General features: G+C 46.8%; 1 protein-coding gene across 1 annotated transcript in view; it reads left to right on the forward strand.

The window, feature by feature from the left end:
* Window positions 1-17,025, forward strand: part of LOC140388079 (troponin I, slow skeletal muscle-like) — a 36,901-nt gene extending 19,876 nt beyond the window's left edge. The window contains exons 5-8 of the mRNA XM_072471688.1: window positions 3,816-3,905; window positions 4,006-4,179; window positions 6,196-6,300; window positions 16,292-17,025. Coding sequence (XP_072327789.1) covers window positions 3,816-3,905; window positions 4,006-4,179; window positions 6,196-6,297 — 366 coding nt within the window. The 3' untranslated portion in view covers window positions 6,298-6,300; window positions 16,292-17,025. The remainder of the gene's footprint in view (window positions 1-3,815; window positions 3,906-4,005; window positions 4,180-6,195; window positions 6,301-16,291) is intronic.
* Window positions 17,026-24,629: the final 7,604 nt, after the last annotated feature.

Below are 24,629 nucleotides of genomic sequence, written 5' to 3' on the forward strand. Positions count from 1 at the left end.
GGAGTTGCAGTTACAGTCAGGTCAGTCATGATTTTATTGAATGGCGAAGCAGGTTCGCAGGGTCGAATGACCTACTCCTGCTCCTAATTTATATGTTTGTATGCTCGAAGATGGATCAGCATATTTAAATGAGACCGAACAACATGGTGACTTCCATTTCTACTTTTTATCACTTCATTTTTATTCAGCATGCATAAAGGAGGCCCAATTCTTCTACAAACTGCGGAAAAGGTGAAAATGTGTCCAAAGAGTCATGTACAAATATATTTACCAAGTCATAATTTTTCTGTTATTTCTGGATTTTATGTTTATTTTATTCTGGCTGGTTACATGACCACTTGCCATTCTGCCATTTGCTTCCCTCTCCACCATGAATTCCTTTCTGACAAAGTGATTGTAAGTCAGAGTCATGTTTAAGTGCGCTCTTGGAAAGTGCAAATGGCTCCTTTTACTTTGCAAGACCTAATGGGGTTGTCAGACTTTAACATTATGGCACTGCTGTGCATGGAGTCATCCAGTTGACATTAATCATCTTGGCTGCCTCTTGCCGCTACTGCAGTCCTGTTTTCCTCCTGGGATGATTTTGCAGAGCTCCTTCCTCTCCTGAGTGGCCTTACGAGAAGCACTTCCATTGAAATTCCCCGCAGATGACCTAACCAACATCTGAATAATAATAATCTTTATTAGTCTCACAAGTATGCTTACATTAACACTGCAGTAAAGTTACTATGAAAATCCCCTCGTCGCCACACTCAGGCACCTGTTCGGATACACTGAGGAAGAATTCAAAATGTCCAAATTACCTAACAGCAAGTCTTTCAGGACTTGTGGGAAGAAACCGGAGCACCCAGCGGAAACCCATGCAGTCACGGGGAGAACATGCAGACTCTGCACAGACAGTGACCCAAACTGGGAATCAAACCCGGGACCCTGGTGCTGTGAAGCAACAGTGCTGGCCACTGTGATACTGTGCCGCCCTAGCTCAGAATACTTTCAGAACTAGTGCAAATCCATGTTTTTGAGATATAGGTTTTTGTGATGCAGACCTTCAATGGTGCAGCAGCCTGCAAGTTTAACATTTAATACATTATTCGTAGATTTGGAATAATTAATGATGGGCTATATCCAAAATATTTAAGCTACCTTTCTTTGACATGTTGATTAGCACACAGCATATTTCCAGCACAATCAATTTTTATTGGGAAATTTAATTGATAATTTGAAGGACAGTGTCTTTGTCTAATATTGTGCATTTTTAATGGTCCATTCCAATGATTACCATGATGTGGAGATGCCGGCGTTGGACTGGGGTGAGCACAGTACGAAGTCTTACAACACCAGGTTAAAGTCCAACAGGTTTGTTTCGATGTCACTAGCTTTCGGAGCGCTGCTCCTTCCTTAGGTGAATGAAGAGGTATGTTCCAGAAACACATATCCAGAAATCCTACCAACTGTCCTGGCTTGATGCAATTCACACCTCTTTAACCTGGGGTTACCCCATCTCTGGATCTGTAAAGATTTAATCACCTGCTAATGGTCGCATTCCAAGCATTGTTTGGCATCTTTGAATTTGTCTATATATGTGTTTCTGGAACATACCTCTTCATTCACCTGAGGAAGGAGCAGCGCTCCGAAAGCTAGTGACATCGAAACAAACCTGTTGGACTTTAACCTGGTGTTGTAAGACTTCGTCCAATGATTACAGCATTGCTTTAGGACTTGGTTCACTTAACCATCAAAACTATCTGAATTTTTAGCATAACGGGGATCTTTGCCTGATGAATGCGAGAATGGCATAATTTGCAAGAAATTCTACTCTGTTAAATAAAAATAGATGTTCAATATTTCAATTGGAATTCTGTTGGGTTTGTGCTGGAAACCATACAACTATACTACTTAGCCCCAGTTCTTCAGTTATACTTGTGGGGAATGTGTGTTGTGATGTGCACAAGGGATCAGTACGAGAAGATCTTTGTTTCCCATTTATAGAAGGAGCTTGGGCATGGTCATCAGAGAAACTAAATTGAAATTTGATAATAATACCAAATTAAGAGTTATGGGAAACTATGAGGATGCATACAGGAGAGGAGAACTTTGGCAAGTGTGATAAATGCAGGATTTTAGATACATTGGAAAATAGACATTTGGCAAGGGTTCAAAGGTTGGGGTTGGAGTGTGTTTGACTGCAGTAGTCATGTTTTTAAAGAAAATCTTGTTTTTCAAGACCAGGAAGTTTTTAGGGGTCAGAGGTGAAATTGACCAGAATAATGTGTTTTCAGCCTGGGCGAGTGCAATGTTGTTTGACTATGGGTGTGTCTGGAAAGTTAATGTGTTTCCTGCCTGGAGAGTTAATTTGTTTTCAGCTTGGGAAGATGACTTCATTGCTAGGTGGAGATAAGGTATTAAGACATTTTTAAGAAAGCATTTTGAGTTGAGTTCTGAGCTGACAAACTCTTTAGACCACACTAAAGGTCTCTTTTCTCGCAGTAGGATAGTCTAAAAAATGTAGTTGTATTTAAAGCAGAGCAGACATGCTGGAGGACAAGGGGGAAGCTGAAACAAATCAGTTGAAACAGTTTTTTGAAAATATCCAGCCAGAGGTTCAAAATGAGAGGGGGGGGAAGTTTAGAGGAAATGTGCAGGGAAAGATTTTCACACAAAGGATGGTGGGTGCCTGGAACGCATTGCCAGTGGAGGTGGTGGAGGCAGGCACAATAGCAATGTTTAAGATGTATCTTGAATGACACAAGAACAGGTGGAAATGGAGGGATACAGGTCGCTTGGGCAATGAGTAATAGGTCTAAACAAGGAATCTGGATCGGCGCAGGCTTGGCGGGCCAGAGGGCCTGTTCCATTGCTGTTATGTTCTTTGTTCTTCTTTGTAGAAACAAAAATCGTTAATCGGGGGACAGCAGGAAGAATAAAGCCTAAAAAGGCAAATGGTGCTTTGGATTTTATGTGCAAGAGATTGAAGTTGAAGCAAGGATGTTGAATGTGGAAGTCATAGGTTATCACATAGTTGGAGTAATATATGGAGCTTTGGTGACATACCGGATTTAGAAGATTAAAGGATTTGGAGCCAGTGGTTCGGGCTGTGGGCAAATTGGGTCAAGCCAGATCAGGTGGGGTCACATGTCGCTTGGAGTGTGGGATAGAACAGCATGCAAAGCCTGAAGCTGGCACATCATAATGCAATGTTATCTGGGTAAGTTTTAAAAAAAACCTTTATTGAATTAATATTGATGTATGGATCATTATATAACTGTCCAGACTTTGGACAACACCAATTTTCAGATAGATGGATTTAAGGTACTCTACCTGTACTGAGGTACTTTTAATACTATCCTCCACAGATTATACTGCACTTTGCACTTTGCACCATCTAGTGGTAAAATGCAGGTATGTACAGCTGCAGTACAATGAGTTCCTGATCGCCACCTGACTGATGCCAGATTGGAGTGGGGAGGGAGGACAGAGAAAAGAGAGGATGGAGACCTTTGCCATCAATAAAGAGGAAGGGAAAAATGAATATGATAGCCAATGTATATCGTTCATATGACTATGGCTTAATTGGAGCTTTGAGGATAAGTTTGCTGAGAAATTATATATTGGGAATCATTTTCACCCTCATCACCTAATTATGGTCATATGGCAGAGCAGATTACTCATTTACCGTATAACCCATCAACTTTCATTCCATCTGGCAGTGAAGGTGAAAATGACTCCCATGAAGGGAATGCAAAGAGGGGGCCAAAAAAAAACACGATTTAGGTGTCCTCTGGCCATCCTGACTATATTATTTTGGAATGTTCCAGAATATCTGCAAACAGTTCCACCAGAAGATTGATAGCGTTGACGCAGAGCGCTATGATGTTGAGATGAAAGTGTCCAAGAATGCCAAAGAGGTGAATTATTTAGATCTCTTTTTATGGAAGAAGACTGGAGCTGTAAACTCTTGAGGTCAGATTGAAGAGTGTGGCTAACAATATATTCTATTATATTCAGATTGAAGGCTTAAACCAGAAGATCTTAGATCTCAAAGGCAAATTCAAACGTCCTGCCCTACGTCGAGTCAGAGTATCTGCTGATGCAATGCTGGGTGCTCTTGCAGAAACCACTTGTAAAACCTCCATGGATTTGAGATCAAACCTAAAATCAGTGAGGAAGGAAGAGGAAAAGGTATGAAGCTGCTAAAAACTCAGATACTGTTATTATCAATAGCTTTGGTATCTCATATTATTGTTACTGCAGGTTTAGGCAAATATTGCACTGATTATATTGCCATACTTTTTGATGAAACTCCTGTACTCTATGGTTTGTTCTACTTAGCGAGTTTGCAGGTCAATGTCGTGCGAAGCTGCTGCACTGAAACTATCTGCTCTTGAAGGCAGAAATGAAGCACATGGGCCAGTGCTGATAGATTCTGTGTCCCCTCTTCACCATTTAGTTGTTCCTCCTTTGCATTTCCTCTTTATGTCTCCATGTCTTTTCTTTTCTCCAAGTCATTTCTTGTTTCATTTACTTCCGCTGTCCTTTCTACCATTCAATTGTTTTCATTATCCGTGTTTTCTCTTATCATCCCTTTTCCTCCAATTTGCCTACTCTGGCCTCAGAAGCATTGGGCTAGGCAACCGTGAGTGGAATGTGAGTTCCCCGGGACATCCTGGGCCCTGGGGTCCTGCAGTATAAGGTAGTCTGGCCAGTTCACAGATGAAAAAAAAGGCAAAAGCATGGTGCCAGATGGACGTTGAGTTCTCTGATCTCAGACAAGCATCCACACTGAGTGGCTGTAGCCTGGACTGGCTCCGTGGAGTTTGGGGGTGTGAATCCTCCTTCTCCTGCCTCACAAAGATAAAGTCAAACCAACCCGCTGGTTCCCCTTCGGGCCACACCAGCTGACGATGTAAGCAAGGCACACATTCCAACCAGTTCTATCCTAAATTTTTTATGGAATCCTCTGACGACTTAAGGCTCCTATTTAAATATATTAATCGATTGGCGCCCCCTCTTCATGCAGCTGTTCAGGCCACCTATTGGGTGGAACCCAGCAAAATGGAACTGGTCAGAGTGATGCTGAGAATGGGATAAATGTGGGATTCCACATTATTTTCATAGCATTCCCACTGGTTTCCTCTGGAAAGGAATCCTCAAAATTCAACCCTGTATATCTTCAATTTATGGCTTTATCACCATTTTTTTCTGCTGCATCTCTTTCTGTCTTTGCTCTCTATTCCACTCAAAGTAAGATTACTGGCAGTTATTCAAATATCATCACAGGTCTTGTTGAGGTGTTGCATTTACTGCTGCCTGTAAAGTGGTTATTGAGTTTCAATCAAATTTAACACTATTTTCAACAGAAAACACACAAGCAAAAACATACGTTTCTGCCCTCCTACTCCTGAATCGCTTAATACCTGACCAGGCACAGAGACAGAGTGAGGATAAATGTAGACCAAATAAAAGCAAATACTGAGGATTGCTGGAAATCTGAAATTAAAACAGAAAATGCTGGGGGAACTCAGCAGGTCAGGTAGTTTCTGAGGAAGGGCCGTTTAGACTTCAAATGTTAATTAACTCTGTTTCTCTCCACAGATGCTGCAAGACCTGTTGAGTTTATCCAGTATTTTCTGTTCTTATTTATTATAAATGTTGACCAAAGTCTGTGTCACAATCTCATTGGATCCATCCAGATTATGCCAGTCTTCTTGTCACCCGTTGCCATTTACATCTAACATTCTCATAGTTCTTTCACAGGAATCGTTCTTTGCAACGCAACATTTTAAGATATCACACTTCAACCAATTAACGAATGTATCTTTCAATGAAACCATTACAATTCTAGGATATTTATTTGATCATACATTTAATATTATTCATTTTCACTAACGCCACTTCATGGAATGGCATTTTCATGTACCTTAGGAAACATCTTAAGCATTTAATAATCATTGTTTGCAGTGTAAATTTCAAGGAGGATCTCAACAGCAGAACAAAAAATGAACCCAAGAAAGTTACTCATACTTCGGATGTTGGCACAAATGCGTATTTAGCTATTTTAGTCTACCTTCTGATGATCCAGAAAATTAAATATACACATTGAACAACCAGTACATAAAGCTCAAGAAACCATATGATATGGTCATGCTTCATTTTAAGATGAAATTTGATTGAATGCATATTCCATTCTATCCAAAGGAACACAAGGCAGAAGTCCATGACTGGCGTAAGAATGTGGAAGCAATGTCTGGGATGGAAGGAAGAAAGAAGATATTTGATACTGGTGCTGCTCCTCAGTAACAGGTATGCATCTAGGGAGCAGCCAAGAAAATTATTTTCAGCCCCCACATGATAAAAAAGCTAAGTCCTTCAGGTGGAGCAAAAGCAGGAATTGTTGAAAATACATTGAAGGGAAAAGGCCAGTTAATGTTTTAAAATATCACCTTCTGACCTTAGGGAGCTCACCTTGACAAAGAACAGGCCGTGCTGGAGAGGTGAGGTTGGCGCAGGTTGAAGATCAGTGGGGGATCACCTCGACAGTTGCTATTGGTCTATCAATGACATAACCAAACAACCATAAACTTGTACATGTTTTTCTATCTCCTTAATCCTTGACCTGTTTTTCATGCAGAACAATCACAGCAACAGGCGGCTGGTTTAGCATACTGGGCTAAATCGCTGGCTTTGAAAGCAGACCAAGGCAGGTCAGCAGCACGGTTCAATTCCTGTACCAGCCTCCCCGAACAGGCGCCGGAATGTGGCGACTAGGGGCTTTTCACAGTAACTTCATTGGAGCCTACTTGTGACAATAAGCGATTTTCATTTCATTTTCAAATGATAAGAATGGCAAGGGCAGTCCCTACCAGCTGGATGAGGGAGGAGAGATGTTGGAGGATAGCATTGTCAACTGTATCGAAGGCTGCAGATAGGTTGAGAATCACTATAGTCAACTGTCACATAAAATGTCATTTTGTAACTTTGATGTGGGATGTTTGAAACAATTGGGAAGTGGGGGGAGGGGTTGCAGAAACTTGATTGGAGAGATACCACCATGGAATTTTAGGAAAGGTGGGCAGGGATATAGGAGGCAGCAACATATTCAAGGAGTTTGGAGAGAATATACGATGAGTTTGAAGATGGGACAGTAACTTGCAAGTGGGGTCAAGGATGCGTTTTGTGAGGAAAGGGGTAAATTTTCATTTCTTTAGTACCTCTCTCAAATTCCAGAATGTCTCAAAGTGACTTACAACCAATGAAGTATTTCTGAAATGTAATTACATCATGGGTTGGATTCTCTGGTTGCCGACGCCGGCGTTCGGCGATAGGGCGGAGAATCCAAATTCCCGACAGAATCGGGGGCCGCTCCCGCGATGCTCCGCCCCCTCCAAAGCGGCGTACTCTAGAAGTATGCCGTGCCATGTATCCGCGGCCTCAGGCCATTGCCTGAGGCCCGTCACCCGATGCTCCGCCCCGACCGGCCGAATTCCTGATGGTGTGGGACGCATGTTGTCTCACCTGTCGGGAACTCGGTGTGACGGCTGCGGACTCAGTCCAGCGCCGCCACAGTCGGGGAGGGCTGATCCGCGGGCAGTGGTGGACATATTCGGGGCTGGGGACACCATGGTGGGGCGGTCCGGGGCGCGCAAGCTGGCCGAAGGGGGGGACTATTTCCCGGGCCAGGTCCGCGAGCGGCATCCGCCAAGAAGCATGGCGCGGTGCAGTAGGCCGCCGCCGTGCACATGAGCAGCCACGGGCCTGGCAATTCTCCAGGCCATATCGGCAGCTGGAGTCGGGTGCTCTACGCTGCCTGCCTGCTTGCCACCCCCAGAACGGAGAACCAGTGGCTGTGCCCGACAATTTATCCGTCGTGAAACGCCACCGTTTTCATGCCAGCGTGGGGGACATAGTCTCCAGAATGGAGAATCCAGCCCCAAATCTATGTAAACGCTCTGGGCTCAGTTTCCAAAGATGTGTGCATGTGTGACTTCGAAGTCAGCGACCTTCAGTTGTGGTGACATCATTGTGATGTTCTTTGGTTTCTGAATGAGGATGGCTTCGAAGTGTTGTGTCTCACAAAGGACATCACGCTAAGTTTTGAACAAAGCTAATTTATTTACACAACTAAATAGATTTGACTTGCTTGCTGAGATATAAAAAATTACAGATTCACTAAAACAATGGTTCTAATTACAGAGCTCCTGATAACACGACTATTCTCTAATTCGCCTAACGTCCTTCTCCCTGAATCAATAACATCACGTGATCCACATGTATGCGCTTGATCTCCATCTAGTGGTTGGATGCAAATACAGTAAATTGTTCACCCTTCATTATTCTTACAATATACATATTGTCACAATCATGGAACATTTTCTTCATTGTGAGGACTGCGAAAGATTATGGCAGCTGCACTGGAGTCTGCAGCAGTCACCCATCTGAGAATCAACCAGTGATCAGATGACAACTCTACCTCCATGGAACCACACTACCCTGGTTGGAGTGGGCGACAAATTGAAAGGGTTGTTCACACAGGTTTTTGAGCACTGAGATCTGGCTCGCAGGCGGCTTCCTCAGAGGGCTTTCAGGATCTGATGGGCAGGCTGCTGATTGGGGAATACCCAGATTCAGATCATTTAGTAGAATGGTGATGAGGCTAAAGGTGCTGTTACTCAGGGCAGAAACTCAGGCTGGGCATCCAGGTTTCTTACCTCAGCACACCATGTGAGTGACACTAGGCTGCCCGGGCAAACATTTCAGGGATACAGAAAATAGTGGCTTCTTGTCAGGACCAAGTTAGAAAAGGAGTAGCCGACCTCTCTCGATACTAATCTCCTGGTTATAACCAGGAGCAGTACTAGAATAGGAGAAAGAAAGGCACACCTTCGGACATTCTGAGAAAGCACAATGTGAAGAGAATGTTCTAAGGCTGGTTTAGCTCAGTGGGCTAGATAGCTAGTTTGTGATGCAGACCAAGGCCAGCAGCGCGGGTTCAATTCCTGTACCAGCTCAGAATTCTGAATTCTCCCTCTGTGTATCTGAACAGGCGCCAAAATGTGGCGACTAGGGGCTTTTCACAGTAACTTCGTTGAGTGTTAATGTAAGCCTACTTATAACAATAAAGGTTATTTATTTATTTATATATATTCCTTTTCCCCAGAGTCACATAATTTACTACTCTTTCAACACTAGGGCGGAACTTGGGGTAGAAGCCGCTGGCCCCAGGGGTGGATTCCTGTCGTATTTTTAAGCTTTTAGTGAAAAAATGGTCAAGGAGCGGGTCCCACGGCATCACATTGACAGGGTGGGCTCTGTTGAGCATGCCCTAACAGCAACTTAGGTTTTTGAAAGATCAAGATGCTTTTTTAAATGGTGCCCTAATTTAAAAAAAATAAAAATGAATCCCTCCCTCTCAGAATCTCCCCACCACATTGACATGGGTGGCCCCTCCAGCACAGAGCCCCCGTCCCTGGATATGGAGCACCCCCCCCCCCCCCCCCCCCACCCCCCAGCTTGGAGCCACCCCAGTGATAGTGATATTTCAATATATTCAAATAAGAATCCTGACGTTCAACATTGGGATATCCGTTACGCCATTGGCAGGGCTAGGGAGAATCGTAAAGGGAATGTTGCTGGCATAGAACACGTTTTGGGACTCCCATGTGATTTCCATACCCACCACTGATCATTCCACCCCCCACCCCAACCCCAACCCACCCCTGTCCATCCCCCTCCCACCCGAAACACCTCCTAAAATATCACATCACATTTACACTTTTGGCCTTACTGACCATGCAAGTTTGAATGAGTGAGTACATAATTTTTTTCAGGCTGAGGCACTTTTCGCAATATTTCTGTTCAATATAACCAGGTGCAGGGTGGCTGGAAAGGATGATCTGTTGTGGCCTCCCCCGGATGCACCAATCCAACTACATTTAGTAGAGGGCCAAAAAGCTCACTTGTGTTTAGGCCCACGCAATCACAATGTCAAAGACAGGGGACTGTGGTGATATGCCTGTAAGCAATATCATAGACAGCTGGTAGTGCGGCTTCCAACCAGCATAGAACATAGAACATAGAACATTACAGCGCAGTACAGGCCCTTCGGCCTTCGATGTTGCGCCGACCTGTGAAACCACTCTAAAGCCCATCTACACTATTCCCTTATCGTCCATATGTCTATCCAATGACCATTTAAATGCCCTTAGTGTTGGCGAGTCCACTACTGTTGCAGGCAGGGCATTCCACGCCCTTACTACTCTCTGAGTAAAGAACCTACCTCTGACATCTGATTTATATCTATCTCCCCTCAATTAAAGCTATGTCCCCTCGTGCTAGCCAGCACCATCCGAGGAAAAAGGTTCTCACTGTCCACCCTATCTAATCCTCTGATCATCTTGTATGCCTCAATTAAGTCACCTCTTAACCTTCTTCTCTTTAACGAAAACAGCCTCAAGTCCCTCAGCCTTCCCTCACAACGTCTTCCCTCCATACCAGGCAACATTCTGGTAAATCTCCTCTACACCCTTTCCAATGCTTCCACGTCCTTTCTATAATGTGGCGACTAGAATTGCACGCAATACTCCAAATGCGACTGCACCAGAGTTTTGTACGGCTGCAACATGACCTCATGGCTCCAAAACTCAATCCCTCTACCAATAAAAGCTAACACACCGTATGCCTTCTTAACAACCCTCTCAACCTGGGTGGCAACTTTCAGGGATCTATGTACATGGACACTGAGATCTCTCTGCTCATCCACACTACCAAGAATCTTACCATTAGCCCAGTACTCTGTCTTCCTGTTATTCCTTCCAAAATGAATCACCTCACACTTTTCTGCATTAAACTCCATTTGCCACCTCTCAGCCCAGCTCTGCAGCTTATCTGTGTCCCTCTGTAACTTGTAACATCCTTCCGCACTGTCCACAACTCCACCGACTTTAGTGTCATCTGCAAATTTACTCACCCATCCTTCTACGCCCTCCTCCAGGTCATTTATAAAAATGACAAACAGCAGTGGCCCCAAAACAGATCCTTCTGGTAACTGGACACCAGGCTCAACATTTCCCATCAACCACCACCCTTTGTCTTCTTCCAGCTAGCCAATTTCTGATCCAAACTGTTGAATCACCCTGAATCCCATGCCTCCATATTTTCTGCAAAATCCTACTGTGGGGAACCTTATCAAACGCTTTACTGAAATCCATATACACCACATCAACTGCTTTACCCTCATCCACCTGCTTGGTTACCTTCTCAAAGAACTCAATAAGGTTTGTGAGGCACGACCGACCCTTCACAAAACCATGTTGACTATCTCTAATCAAATTATTCCTTTCCAGATGATTATACATCCTATTTCTTATAAACCTTTCCAAGACTTTGGCCACAACAGAAGTAAATCTCACTGGTCTGTAGTTACCAGGGTTATCTCTACTCCCCTTCTTGAACAAGGGGACATTTGCTATCCTCCAGTCTTCTAGCACTATTCCTGTAGACAAAGATGACTTAAAGATCAAAGCCAAAGGCTCAGCAATTTCCTCCCTAGCTTCCCAGAGCATCCTAGGATAAATCCCATCCGGCCCAGGGGACTTATCTATTTTCACACTTTACAGAATTGCTGACACTTCCTCCTGATGAAGATCAAGCCCTTCTAGTCTAGTAGCGTGAATCTCAGTATTCTCCTCGACAACATTATCTTTTTCCTGTGTGAATACTGACAAAAAATATTCATTTAGCACCTCTATCTCCTCGGACTCCACGCACAACCTCCCACTACTGTCCTTGACTGGCCTACTCTTACACTAGTCATTCTTTTATTCCTGACATATCTATCGAAAGCTTTAGGATTATCCTTGATCCTACCTGCCAGACTTTTCATGTCCCCTCCTGGCTCTTCTTAGCTCTCTCCTTAGCTCCTTCCTAGCTAACTTGTAACTCTCGAGCGCTCTAACTGAACCTTCACGGCTCTTCTTTACATAAGCCTCCTTCTTCCTCTTGACAAGTGTTTCAACTGCTTTAGTAAACCAAGGTTCCCTCGCTCGACCACTTCCTCCCTGCCTGACAGGTACATACTTATCAAGGACACGCAGTAGCTGTTCCTTGAACAAACTCCACGTTTCCATTGTGCCCATCCCCTGCAGTTTTCCTCTCCATCCGATGCATCCTAAGTCTTGCCTTATCGCATCATAATTGCCTTTCCCCAGATATAACTCTTGCCCTGCGGTGTATACCTATCCCTTTCTATCACTAAAGTAAACGTAATCGAATTGTGGTCAGGTGGCGGAACAAACACACCATGCGGTCTCAAGACAGTGGCCATGTGACGGTACAAGTGAAGAGAGTGCTAGGTGTAGTTCTAGAGGAGTACAAAGAAACTCCATGATAACTTGCTCTGTAACAGATCGCTAGCTTACCATTTGCGATTCAATAAAGATCCTGGTTTGTGTGGTGATATGCATCACTGTAAATACACAAGGGGTTAATGTAGATACACTAGGACTGAATAAACACTAGAGGGAGCACCAGAGACATCGTGACACAGAGACATTCAACCAATAGGTCAGTAAGATAGGACACGGCCATTGGGCAGTCAAGACACACCCAGTGGTGACACTACCACAAGGGGGCTACCCATATAAAAGGACAGGGCACACATGCTCTTCCTCTTTCCATAGGCGACACTCAGAGAGACAGGGGCAGATCAGGAAGCATCACACCCACTGCATGGATTAGAGCAGACTGGTTAGTTAGATTGAGTTACTATAGCAAGATCAGCAGGAGAGTCGAACGAAAGAGAATTGTTAACTGTTCAATAAATGTGTTAAACCTATCTCCAAGTCTGAACCTTCCTTTGTCAGAGTATACATCAAGGAAGCAGCTTATGCTGCAAGAAGAAGCATAACACAACAGTTTGGACAAGTCAAGTCATTTGGTAGATTCCTTTTTTAAAAAATATATATATTTTATTCAAAATTTTGTGGCCAAACATAACAATACATAGTTTTTCTTTTGAACAACAACAAAGCAATATAAATAACCGTGGCCAATTTTAAACAAATAAATAAATAATATATAAACAGAAACATAAACAAAACTGAGTGGCAACTGCCTTGTCAAAAATAGTTACTCTTCAAAGATACAATCCAACAATCCAATATACATTACCTATAACAAGTGTCTATACATATACAATGACATCCCTGAGAGTCCGTCCGGTTCCTCCCCCCCCCCCCCCCCCCCCGGGTTGCTGCTGTTGTCTTCTTCTTTTCCATTCCCTCTATCTTTCTGTGAGGTAGTCGATGAACGGTTGCCACCGCCTGGTGAACCCTTGAGCCGAACCCCTTAATACGAACTTGATCCGTTCTAACTTTATAAACCCTGCCATGTTGTTTATCCAGGTCTCCACACCCGGGGGCTTGGCTTCCTTCCACATTAACAGTATCCTGCGCTGGGCTACTAGGGACGCAAAGGCCAAAACATCAGCCTCTCTCGCCTCCTGCACTCCCGGCTCCTCTGCAACCCCAAATATAGCCAACCCCCAGCTTGGTTCGACCCGGACCCCCACCACCTTCGAAAGCACCTTTGCCACCCCCACCCAGAACCCCTGTAGTGCCGGGCATGACCAGAACATGTGGGTGTGATTCGCTGGGCTTCTCGACCACCTCCCACACCTATCCTCTACCCCAAAAAATTTACTGAGCCGTGCTCCAGTCATATGCGCCCTGTGTAGAACCTTGAATTGTATCAGGCTTAGCCTGGCACACGAGGACGATGAGTTTACCCTACGTAGGGCGTCAGCCCACAGCCCCTCCTCAATCTCCTCCCCCAGCTCTTCTTCCCATTTCCCTTTCAGCTCATGTACCATGATCTCCCCCTCGTCCCTCATTTCCTTATATATGTCCGACACCTTACCATCCCCCACCCATGTCTCTGAGATCACTCTATCCTGCACCCCCTGCGTCGGGAGCTGCGGGAATTCCCTCACCTGTTGCCTCGCGAAAGCCCTCAGTTGCATATACCGAAATGCATTCCCTTGGGGCAACCCATATTTTTCCGTCAGCGCACCCAGACTCGCAAACGTCCCATCTACGAACAGATCTCTCAATTGTACTACCCCAGCTCTTTGCCATACTCCAAATCCCCCATCCATTCTCCCCGGAACAAACCTATGGTTATTTCTTATCGGGGACCGCTCCGAGGCTCCCGTCTTTCCCCTATGCCGTCTCCACTGCCCCCAAATTTTCAATGTAGCCACCACCACCGGGCTCATTTGGTAGATTCCTTGCGAGACAATGAACACCAAACATAACGGCCTCCCTGGGATGCACAAATTCAACTACATTTAGTAGCGGGCCAAAAAGCTCACTTGTGTTTAGGCCCAGGCCATCACAATGTCAAAGACAATGGACGCGATCTAACGAACAAATAGAATCCCATTCTGGGTGGGATTAGCAGGTCGTTCCCAGTGCTGTAAGCGCTATCGGATGGCACTGTTACTTATTTGGGCCTCAGCAGAGAACGCCCCGCCGAAGCCGCACTCAATTGCATTTCCTGAACTGAAGACATCCATTTGGCAGTGTAGGAAGAGATCGGAACACCATATAAAATGGCACCATGATCTCTTGGCCCCCTGAAATGAAATGAAATGAAATGAAAATCGCTTATTGTCACAAGTAGGCTTCAAATGAAGTTACTGTGAAAAGCCCCTAGTCGCCACATTCCGGCGCCTGTTCGGGGTGGTTGTTACGGGAATTGAACCGTGCTGCTGGCCTGATCTGCTTTCAAAGCCAGCGATTTAGCCCTGTGCTAAACAGCCCCATGACCCATGGGCACTCCCACTCACCTGTTCGGGGCTCCTTGAGCCCCCCCGCACTCTACCTCATATGGGCAGGGCCCAATCGGCAGCTCAGACAAAATGCTGCATGGGCACTGCCAGACTAGCACCCTGGTAGTGCCCCTGCCAGCCGAGCAGTACATCTGGTTACCCTGGTAATGCCAAGGTGGCATACAGGTGGCACTGCCAGGGTGCCAGGCTGGCAGTGCATGGTGCCCAGCAGCACAGGCAGTGCCAGGGTGCTACCCTGCCAATATTCCAACCGCCTGGGAGCCTCAGTTTGCCCACCGCTCAAGTGCCATTCTGTCTGGTCTCCATTTGTGGGGTCTCCTCGGTGAGGCAAGTAGATCCCGAGGGCTGGTTAGATCTGGCGTAGTCAAAGTTAAGTGAGCAGTTCACTCACTTAACTATGCAAGTCTGGATCCCGCCCATTGTGGGGTGTGATCCAGATCACAACATCTCGCGAGATCTTGTTAGATCTCAGGGGGCGCCACGACTGTCGGGAATCCTGGAAGAGGCCTCTCGTGGGATCTACCAGCAGGATGCAGCCCGTAAATCGTGCCCAGGGAGTTCTGCACTGGCCTGTCTTACAATTCTTATTATTTTGAACAGCACATTAGTATAAATATAATTGTGTAATATTGTTCCCTCCCCACTTACCAAATTAGAATATGTAACTCCCAGCACAACACTGAAGAGGATGTGATTGGTGGAAGGCACTATTCTGTGCATTTTCGGGATGTTACCCTAAAATCCCATCCCAATAGAAGATGCTCCTTTTACATTTTTATTCAGGCATTGTCATATTTCAATTCATAAGTCTAAATAAAGAGTAATTTGTTTCATGGTACTTGGTTTACCTTACATAATAATTTGGTTACTTTAGCAGGCATAATTCCAGTTCTGGAAACACCAGTAATTTCCAATACAGTTACATTAGATTTGCACATTGGCACAAGCAATTTTTTCCCTAATTAGAGAAAAAGTGCCATCCACAAGGTGGGATTTATTCAGTTTGCTCAGTAAGAAACTGGAAACTCTGGATTTACTGCCTGAGAAAAATATCAGGGGAGCAGATAGCAGGTCTGCTTTGGATCTCACTGCATTGATTAAGTTTGGCTCTCTATTATTCTTAATTCAGCTCGTGCAAAAGTACTAACAGACCTGTTCAAAAGCAATAGCTAAAATGCAGTATGCTACAGATAGCTAAATTCTACTAAAGATTGTAATTTTCAGATAAAAATGGTGAAATGAATTGCACCATACTGGCAAACATTTTGCAAACAGCCTTTTCGTTAGGCCCTATACTAAACTAAAAATATCTTTATGCACTCACGGCAGCTCTATCTATATATAGGTTGCAGCTGTAACAAGAGCAACTGGCTATTTCTTGAACCTGCAATGGCGCCAATCTTTGCTGGCAGACAGTAATTGGTTTCTTAATATTTATTCCACCAGATCTGCTGACGAGAGCTTGGAAATCATTCAGTTGTCATTCACAATTTATCCCAATCAATCTCAAAAAAGGTAACCTTTTTAATTAAAGATCACTTTGGAAAGTGGATGTTATGCACTCCGTAAAAGGAAGGTTTATCTGAAAGACAGGATTCCAACTGAGAAGTGGGACCTCATTTACAATGCTGAATGGTATGTTCAGTAAGAACAGTTGCTGGATGAGTCTTCTGTACACGGATTTATGAAAATGATGATGAAGATGGAAAACAGATGGTATTAACTCCCTCCGCACAAAAAACTTTGCAACTTTCAACATAAGTACTTATTTTCCTTTCATAGAAATTAACTCATGTAGCATTGAGAATTGTACTAAAGTAAATCTAGAGAATTGTACAGAACCAAAAGAATTCTACTTAATTCACAGCTTTAAAAAAATGTCTTGGTAATGTTTTGGAATTTATTGGTAGAGAGCTATTCAAACCACAAAGGACATAATTGTTACGGAGCCAACAATTTCTTTGGTTCCTTGGTTCAATTGTTTGTAAAATATCTCAAACGCCCCAGTTTCCATTCAACTTACAATCTGTATATTGGTGATATTTTAGTATAATTATTCAGAAATCATCTGTAAAAGATAAATGTTATTGTTGGATTGTCCTGATCTCAACACTGGCCACTGGCCCATATTTATTTTTAAAAGATATAATTGCTCGATTCTAATAAAGGTGTAAATATAATAGATATCATTTTGACTTTTTTTTAAAGAAAAATAATTAAATTAAAAGAATGCTATAGGTATATGTTGAATTGACTCATTGCACATTTTGAGGTTTACAGGTCTGTGTAATTATGTGTCAAGCAGGATGTAAGGGTATATACCAATAATTCTTGACAGTTGACAAGGGCAAAGGTGAGCAGATAGAGATTATTTTGTAGGTAAGAATTTCCCTGTATCATGTATCATGGCAATTAGCAGCTATAAGGTGATGGAAGGAGATAGTGAGTCAGGAAAATTGTCACAGCTCCTCTACTCTATATCGATAAAACAACATAAAATATGTCAGAGAAACCCATACTCAAACTATACAGACTTATACAAGAAAAATGGAAAATGCTGGATAAACTCAGCAGACCTTTTGACAGAAGGATCATTTAGAGTTATAATTTTAGATCTAAGTGATGCTTCTGTAGAAGGACTTGCCGTGTATATCCAACATTTTCTGTTTTTTTTCACATTTCCATCATCCACAGTATTTTGCTTTTATAAACAGACTCGCCGGGATTCTCCAATAATGGGCTAGAAAACGGGCGTGAATCACTCCGGACTTTTTAATAGAAAGTCCGGGGTGATTCTCTGTTTTTAAGGGAGCTTGCAGGGACCCGGCGTGCGTCGCCGGGCTCCTGCTGCTGATACGGGGCCCTGCACTTTCGGCCCTACCTCGCGAAACATGGCGGTCCCATACAGCGGGCCGACGCGGAAGAAGGTAGCTCCTGCCGGATCATGCGTGCCCGCCGATCGGTGGCTCCCGATCACGGGCCTGGCCGTCGTAGAGGCCCCCCCCCCCGGAGACTGATCACCCGCCCCCACCAGGACGGCCACCGCAGCCGAGACACCGAGCTCCTGTCGGGTGGAACCATATGAGAGCCATGCCGGTGGGAACTCGGCCGGTCGACCGCGGAGAATTGCCACGGGGGCCTCTTTCAAAAGGCCCCCGACTGGTGCGGCGACGACCGCACGTGCACGGCTGCCGGCGATTCTCCAGTTGCCGGAGAATCACGTGAAGGCGTCGCGGGTCCAACGTCCCATTTTCCGCCCCCGTGTCAGGCACAATTGCCGCGCGTGGGCTCGGAGAATCCCGGCCTTAGAAATGAGTCTGATTTGGCGATCTTCCCCATGGGACAGGTAGGCCCAATGCCCACCTGATTGGTCCCCGAACCCCGTTTACATTAGACCAACGAGCAAGCATCAACAGTTCGCCAATGAGGGCTATTTGAATTTCTGCTAGCTGCTGAACACATGGTGAGAGTGGGGGTACAAGAGGAGTAAAGGGCTGACTTGGAGAAGGGGACAACTGGGAAGCGGATGGGGGGGGGGGGGCGTTGAATGAGATAAGAGAGGCATGTGGGAGAGGTAATGTATAGGAGGGGGAGGGAGAGCTGTAGACCACAAGTGGAAGGGGGTGACTGTGAGAGGGAGAGGACAACAAGGAGAGGGTCCTATTGGGCTCCCTCCACAGTTGCTGCCAGACCTGCTGAGTTTTTCAAGCATTTGTTTTTATTTTTCAGAGAGAGCTTGGCTTTCCTGGATGCAGCCAATCTGGTGGCCAATTTCAGGGCAAACCAATTTACTGCACAAAACATGAGATAAATATTTTATTTGAACGTTCACATGGCTTGATGCCTATTTCAGGTGAGGGCCATGGACACGTACTTTTGAAACCAATACCAGTAAGGCGGTGGCAAACGCCTGGTGCAGATTATGCCTGTATGTGCTACTTGCCATACTGAATGTTTGAGTGTAAAAAGTGAAGAAAATCCGTAAAAAGTTAAAACAAGCATCAGATTTCCAGACCAAAGTATTCTGGTCACGTAGGTGCAAGGGAGGTATTCAATTTTCGGAAGCAATGAAGGTAAGAGCAACAACTTCTCACCTTGGTGTTAAAACTATGGGGCCGACCAGTGAGTTTGGTGAAGTGGGTGGAAAATTCGTCGAGAATCGGAAAACGCAATTCTCTCCGGCGAGATTGTGATGTCCGATTTTCCAGACCTCTTGCCAGTGGCGTGATGAGAAATCCGCCGTGTAAAGTTGGCAACCTCATTATAATACCTTATATCATTAGCGAACCGTCCCACCGGGACTTCCCCACTCACTGAATATTCAGCGGTCGCCGGCATGCTGTATAAAAACGAGAACCTGGTGACCTCACCTTCGGAGGGGATATCGGAGGTGAGCGCTCAGGTCGCCATTACCATCCAGGTTGCCAGTTGCAGAGGGGGCAGCGGAGAGGGCACGGCAAACCCAGATGGATTCAACCTGGGACCGGAGAGTGGGTTCAATCTCGGCATCCCAGGCGGGGGTGGGATTGCTCGCAGGTCTTAGCATGTCTGTGAGTCTCTGGTGTAAAAGCGGCCTGGTGGCTGGTATGCAGGCAAAGCTCTGCATTCCCTCAATGCTGGGCTTGTGCCGATCTCACTGCTGAGGGATTGCTCTTCTAGACTGGCAACTAGAAAGTGGGTGGGAGCAGGTGAATCCATAGGGTCAGCACTGGGGCGACTGTGAGATAGGCTTCCTACAATGCAGAAGGAGACGCTTCAGCCCATCGAGTCTGAACTGACCCTCCGAAAATGCACTTTACCTAGGCCCACACCTGCGTCCTAACCCTGTAAACCTGAGCATTGATTATGGCCAGTTCTAATCTGCACTTCTATGGACCAGGTTCTTGGGTGAGAGTCCCTTGAGAGGCCAGGAAGCATGGGTAGAGTGGGGGACTCTGATAAGGGGTGTTTTCCAGCCTTTTGAGGCCTGACAACCCTCACACAGGGGGGAGGACAGCTGCACTGAGAATGAACCCCCACATTTAGGCAGCACTATGAAGGCAGAGGGCATGAGCTGTGTGGAAGTTCAAGGCCATTGGTTATGGAGGTCAGGTGGCCAGGTATTAGTTTCTGGGAGGCTGGCTGTTCCAGTTGGAAGGCATGTTTAATCCGCAGCCCATCTGAGCTGAGGGAATGAGGGTGCCCTCCAAGGATGAAGCTGACATTCTAATTACAATCTTCACATGAATCAGATGTGTTTTGTCTGCCCAAGGGGAGACCAGTTGCCTGATCAGCTCCCAGACCCTTCCTTGTTGAGTCAGTTGTGGCAATTAAGTCAGCATTGCAATGCATGAGTGTGCCACTGATTGGCATCCACTTTTTAATCCTAAGGCTCATACGCATATCTACATAACAGAGTTGTGACCCCCAAATGCAAGGCGCAATGGAGAAGTCTCTCATCACTCACCCCTTTCAACTGATGACAGGGGGCATCAGCTAGGTCCGCTATGAGGTTTTGAATGCAGGGCCATTGAATGCACTTAATTACTCTAACACCTCATGCTTCGGGGGGGGGGGGGGGGGGGGGCGGAGGTGTTGGTTAGGGACCGCTGAGACTCTCAAGGGTCAAAGAACTTTATTCAGGTAGAGTTAAGAGGGATGACTGGGGAGAAGTGGCTTTTGTGTGATAGAGTGAGGCTGAGGGCAGAGGTGCTCACATAGGGGGAAGCACATGGGTGGATGTCCCAGATGCTGACAGGGCTAAGGATCAGGGCACTGTCAGGAATCCTCATCGCCAACTTTGATGTTCTCTTCCTTTCAGTTTATGATTCTGGAGGATCATGGAGCCAGCTGAGTTGGCAATTCTATTGATTGCGATTGACCAGCAGCAGCAACATGGACGTGTGGCTGCATGCAGCCAGGAACAGCAACCTGCAGAGGAGATGGAGGCTGGGTCCTTTGCTCTCACGGGAGCAGGGCCACAGATGGCGGAGCATTGAAGGAGACACACATGGCCAACTCAATTCCAACATAAAATTTCCTACCTCCAAATGTCTGAGCTTCAGTGCCGGGGAAGACTGTGTCTGTCCCAGGGGACGATGGGCCTCCTGTGACAGGTGATGCAAGAGTTGTCACCACATGGACTGGGTGTTCACCCAGTGCCTGTGGTCCTCAAAGCTACTGCCGCACTGAACCTCTATGTCAGTAGCTCGTTTCAAGACAGCACGAGTGGCCAGTGACTACGCAATGTGCATCATGCAAGTGTGTGCCTTTTTCCTGGGGAGCGTCCATGATAGTTACATTGTGCAGCACTTGCAGATCGCAGCTGTCTTTGAGGGACAGAGTGGCTGGAGGGATGGCTCCTCAGAGACAAAGTGTACCCCCTCAGAAGGTGGCTGGTGATGCCAGTGCTGAGGTTCTAAACACATGCTACAACGAGGTCCATGCTTCAACACACGTGTTGGTTGAGCAGGTGATTGGGCTGCTTAAGATGCAATACTGGTGCCTGGACCGGTCAGGGGAGGGGTCTCCAATAAAATCCCCAGAGGGTGTCATGCTTCATTGTGGTTTGCCGCGCTTGTCACAAGCTGATACTGCAGTGGGGACAGCAGCTGAGAGCAGCTTGACCAGGAGGAGATGAAGGAGCGCAACATCTCCTCATATGAGGAGGAGGTCGAAGAGGGCAGTGAGGGTCAACAGGGGGAGGAAGGGAAGGAAGACCTTAGGCGATGGCAAGCGTCCACATGGAGCGAAGATCTAGGGATGCCCTCATAGAATCTCGGTTCGGGGATAACCATGTCGAGGGAATGAATAGCTCTCCCACCATGGTGTCTGGCATTAACTGACGCATCTGGTGCTTGCGGGAGTTCCTCATGATGGTTCCTACATTCATGTGCAGGGCGCTAAAGCCACACACTGCAGGAGAATGATGATGACTTGCAATTAGAACAGAATGATGCTTCTCTCATCCTCAGTGAAAAGTCTGGCTCCTGCCTGACAGAGAGCTGAACACGTTCTGTCAATGACTGGGCTTATCATGGGGTTCAGAGACACTGGACAAATCTCAGCAACTGGTGTTTTTCTCCACCTATGTACGAGGTGGGCATGCTCTCAATACTTTGTCAGCCCTTTACATCCTCATCACTGGAGAAGAGCAGCAGACATGAGAGGCATGAGTGTTTGGGGAATGGGTGGGGTACCTTTCATGGACAGTTGGGAGGTGCCCATACCAGCAGCAGCACATAGTTACTGTGTCCTCATTGTGGGGAGTCAAGACACCCAGGATTCGGACGGTGTTCTTGCAGAGGAAACAGTGCGCTGGCCCAATTTTGTTACATTATTATTGAGCAGAAAATATGGAAAAGGTACGGCAGTGTGGGAGGAGGAGGCGTCAGAGTCATTCAGGATGGAGGGAGCCCCTTGTGTGGGGACGTGTTTAGGGCTTTAGCAACAGCCTCTCTCCTGTTTTCGCCAGGCAGGTTTACAACAAACCAGTGGTGATGGCATCCCTTTGGAACCAGCCTAGGGCAGCACGGAGCAGAAGTGGATAGCACTGTGGCTTCACAGCATCAGGGTCCCAGGTTCGATTCCCGGCTTGGGTCACTGTCTGTGCAGAGTCTGCACGTTCTCCCCGTGTGTGCGTGGGTTTCCACTGGGTGCTCCGATTTCCTCCCACAGTCCAAAAACGTGCAGGTTAGATGGATTGGCCATGCTAAATTGCCCTTAGTGTCCAAAACGGTTCGGAGGGGTTCTTGGGTTACGGGGATAGGGTGGAAGTGAGGTTGGTGCAGATTTGATGGGCCGAATGGCCTCCTTCTGCACTGTATGTTCTATGTTCTAGGCGACACTTGAAACAGTTGACCCTCTCTGTCGCTATCGAGACGTGCGTTGTCCATGAGCATGCCAAGAATCGTTACTCCCACATCAGGGCGGCAGAAACTGCAAAGCTGGCCTCCCACGAGGCAGAAAGAGTGCAGGCCATTGCACAGATGCAGGGCCTGAGCATCGAGGAGAGTGGCCGTTTTGCGCGCTTTCCTCGGATCACTGTGCATGCGCGCCACAACCGTGTGGACGAGACCGAAAACCCGACTGCGCAGGTGCATACGTCAGCCGACTGCACTGCGCATGCGCGATGGCGCATGGATCGCGCTGACGTCAGCGTCATGACGTGCCCGAATTGTGGCTCCGCCCACTTAAAGCGGCAATGTCCGGCAATACCCAGCCGATGTCTCCAGTGTGGCAAGCTTGGCCACTACGCAGCCCTCTGCAGATCCGCTCCACCGCTCAGTAGCCAGTGATTCCAGCTGCGGCACAGAAGTATCCGCTCAATACAACAAGGCATGCCAGATTCGGATCCCGACAGCCCAACGGATCCTGATGCTGACTGCCTCAAGTCTCCATATCGGGTGGGCATCATAACCACACATGAGCTGGCCTCCACCATACCTGCGCAATGCCTCTCGATCCTCAGTGTGGATCCCGACGACGAGTGGTGTGCTGTCCTCACAGTTAACAAGGCTTGCATCCGATTTCAACTGGACACCGGCTCGTCTGCGAACCTCATCTCACAATCCGACCTCGATACCATCCGTGCCCGACCAAGCATTCTTCCACCGGCCTGCCAGCTCCTTGCCTACAATGGCAATGCCATAGCTGCCAGTGGTTCGTGTCAACTAGGGGTATCCAACAAGGTGATCAAGGCAGCGTTACGATTTGAAATCGTCAGGCCTGACAGGGCGTCCCTGGTAGGTGCTCGCGCCTGCAAGCTCCTGAACCTGGTTCAGCGAGTCCACACCATGTCATCGTCACCGGCGATGGCCTCGCCCGATGGAAATTTGCAAGCCGACATCGACGACATTATCACGCAGTACCACAGTGTATTCGATGGAATGGGCACGCTCCCATACAAAATACTGCTCAAGCCGAACGCCACCCCTGTAATCAATGCACCACGCCGGGTGCCGGCGCCCCTCAAGGATCGTCTGAAAAGACTTCCGGGTGCGGCTATGCAGAGCTAGGTCGCATTATTCGGTAGCCCCCGCTTGGAACGGACCTTTGGGCTCTTTTACAGGGCCCCCACGGCATTTGTTTGACATTGCCCGGTGTGGGAAGAAGACTGCAGCATGCCCCTGACAGTGTCCCCCAGAAATGATATGTCTTTTGGCTACCAGACCCGGCAGAAACAGTAAAAGATTTGGCTTGAGCTGCAGGAATAGACAAAGGCCTCTTCCAGCATGCAGGCGGGGTAAGGGCAAGCTTAAAGCTGCAATCTGACTTGACTCTATGAAAGGTGAATTCTAGCAGCAGAGGGAACAACTGTGAAAAGATCTACCAAGGCCATTGAAGAAGCAGGGACGAGGCTTCCTGTGGCGGCCATGGAGGAGTAGGTCGCGCATTCGGCAGCTCCCATCTGGAACCGACTCTCAGACCTTTTTCAGGAGTTTCCATAGACCTTTTGGGGCAGACTGGTGAAGCGAGCACTGCCAAAAGGATTCCCTCTCGACTTCCGGTTGCGGCTATGCGGAGCTAAGCCGCACGATTCGGCAGCTCCCGCTACCACAGACTTTCGGGCTCGTTAGAGGAGCCCCAACGGAACTTTTTTTTTTGACGCAGCCCGTGGGGAAGGGAAGAGAGAGGTCCCCCTCCAACTTCTATGTAACGGACCAGAAGTGTAACGGCCAAAGGAGCGGCACTGGAGCAACGGGAGAAGCGAGGGAAAGAAAACAAAATGGCGGCGGCCTGGGACAAAGGGGAGCTGCAGGAGTTCATCAAGCGCTGCTTCGAGGAGCAGCGCGAGGAGATGCGC

Source organism: Scyliorhinus torazame, chromosome 13 (assembly GCF_047496885.1).
Source record: "Scyliorhinus torazame isolate Kashiwa2021f chromosome 13, sScyTor2.1, whole genome shotgun sequence".
Lineage (NCBI taxonomy): Eukaryota > Metazoa > Chordata > Chondrichthyes > Carcharhiniformes > Scyliorhinidae > Scyliorhinus > Scyliorhinus torazame.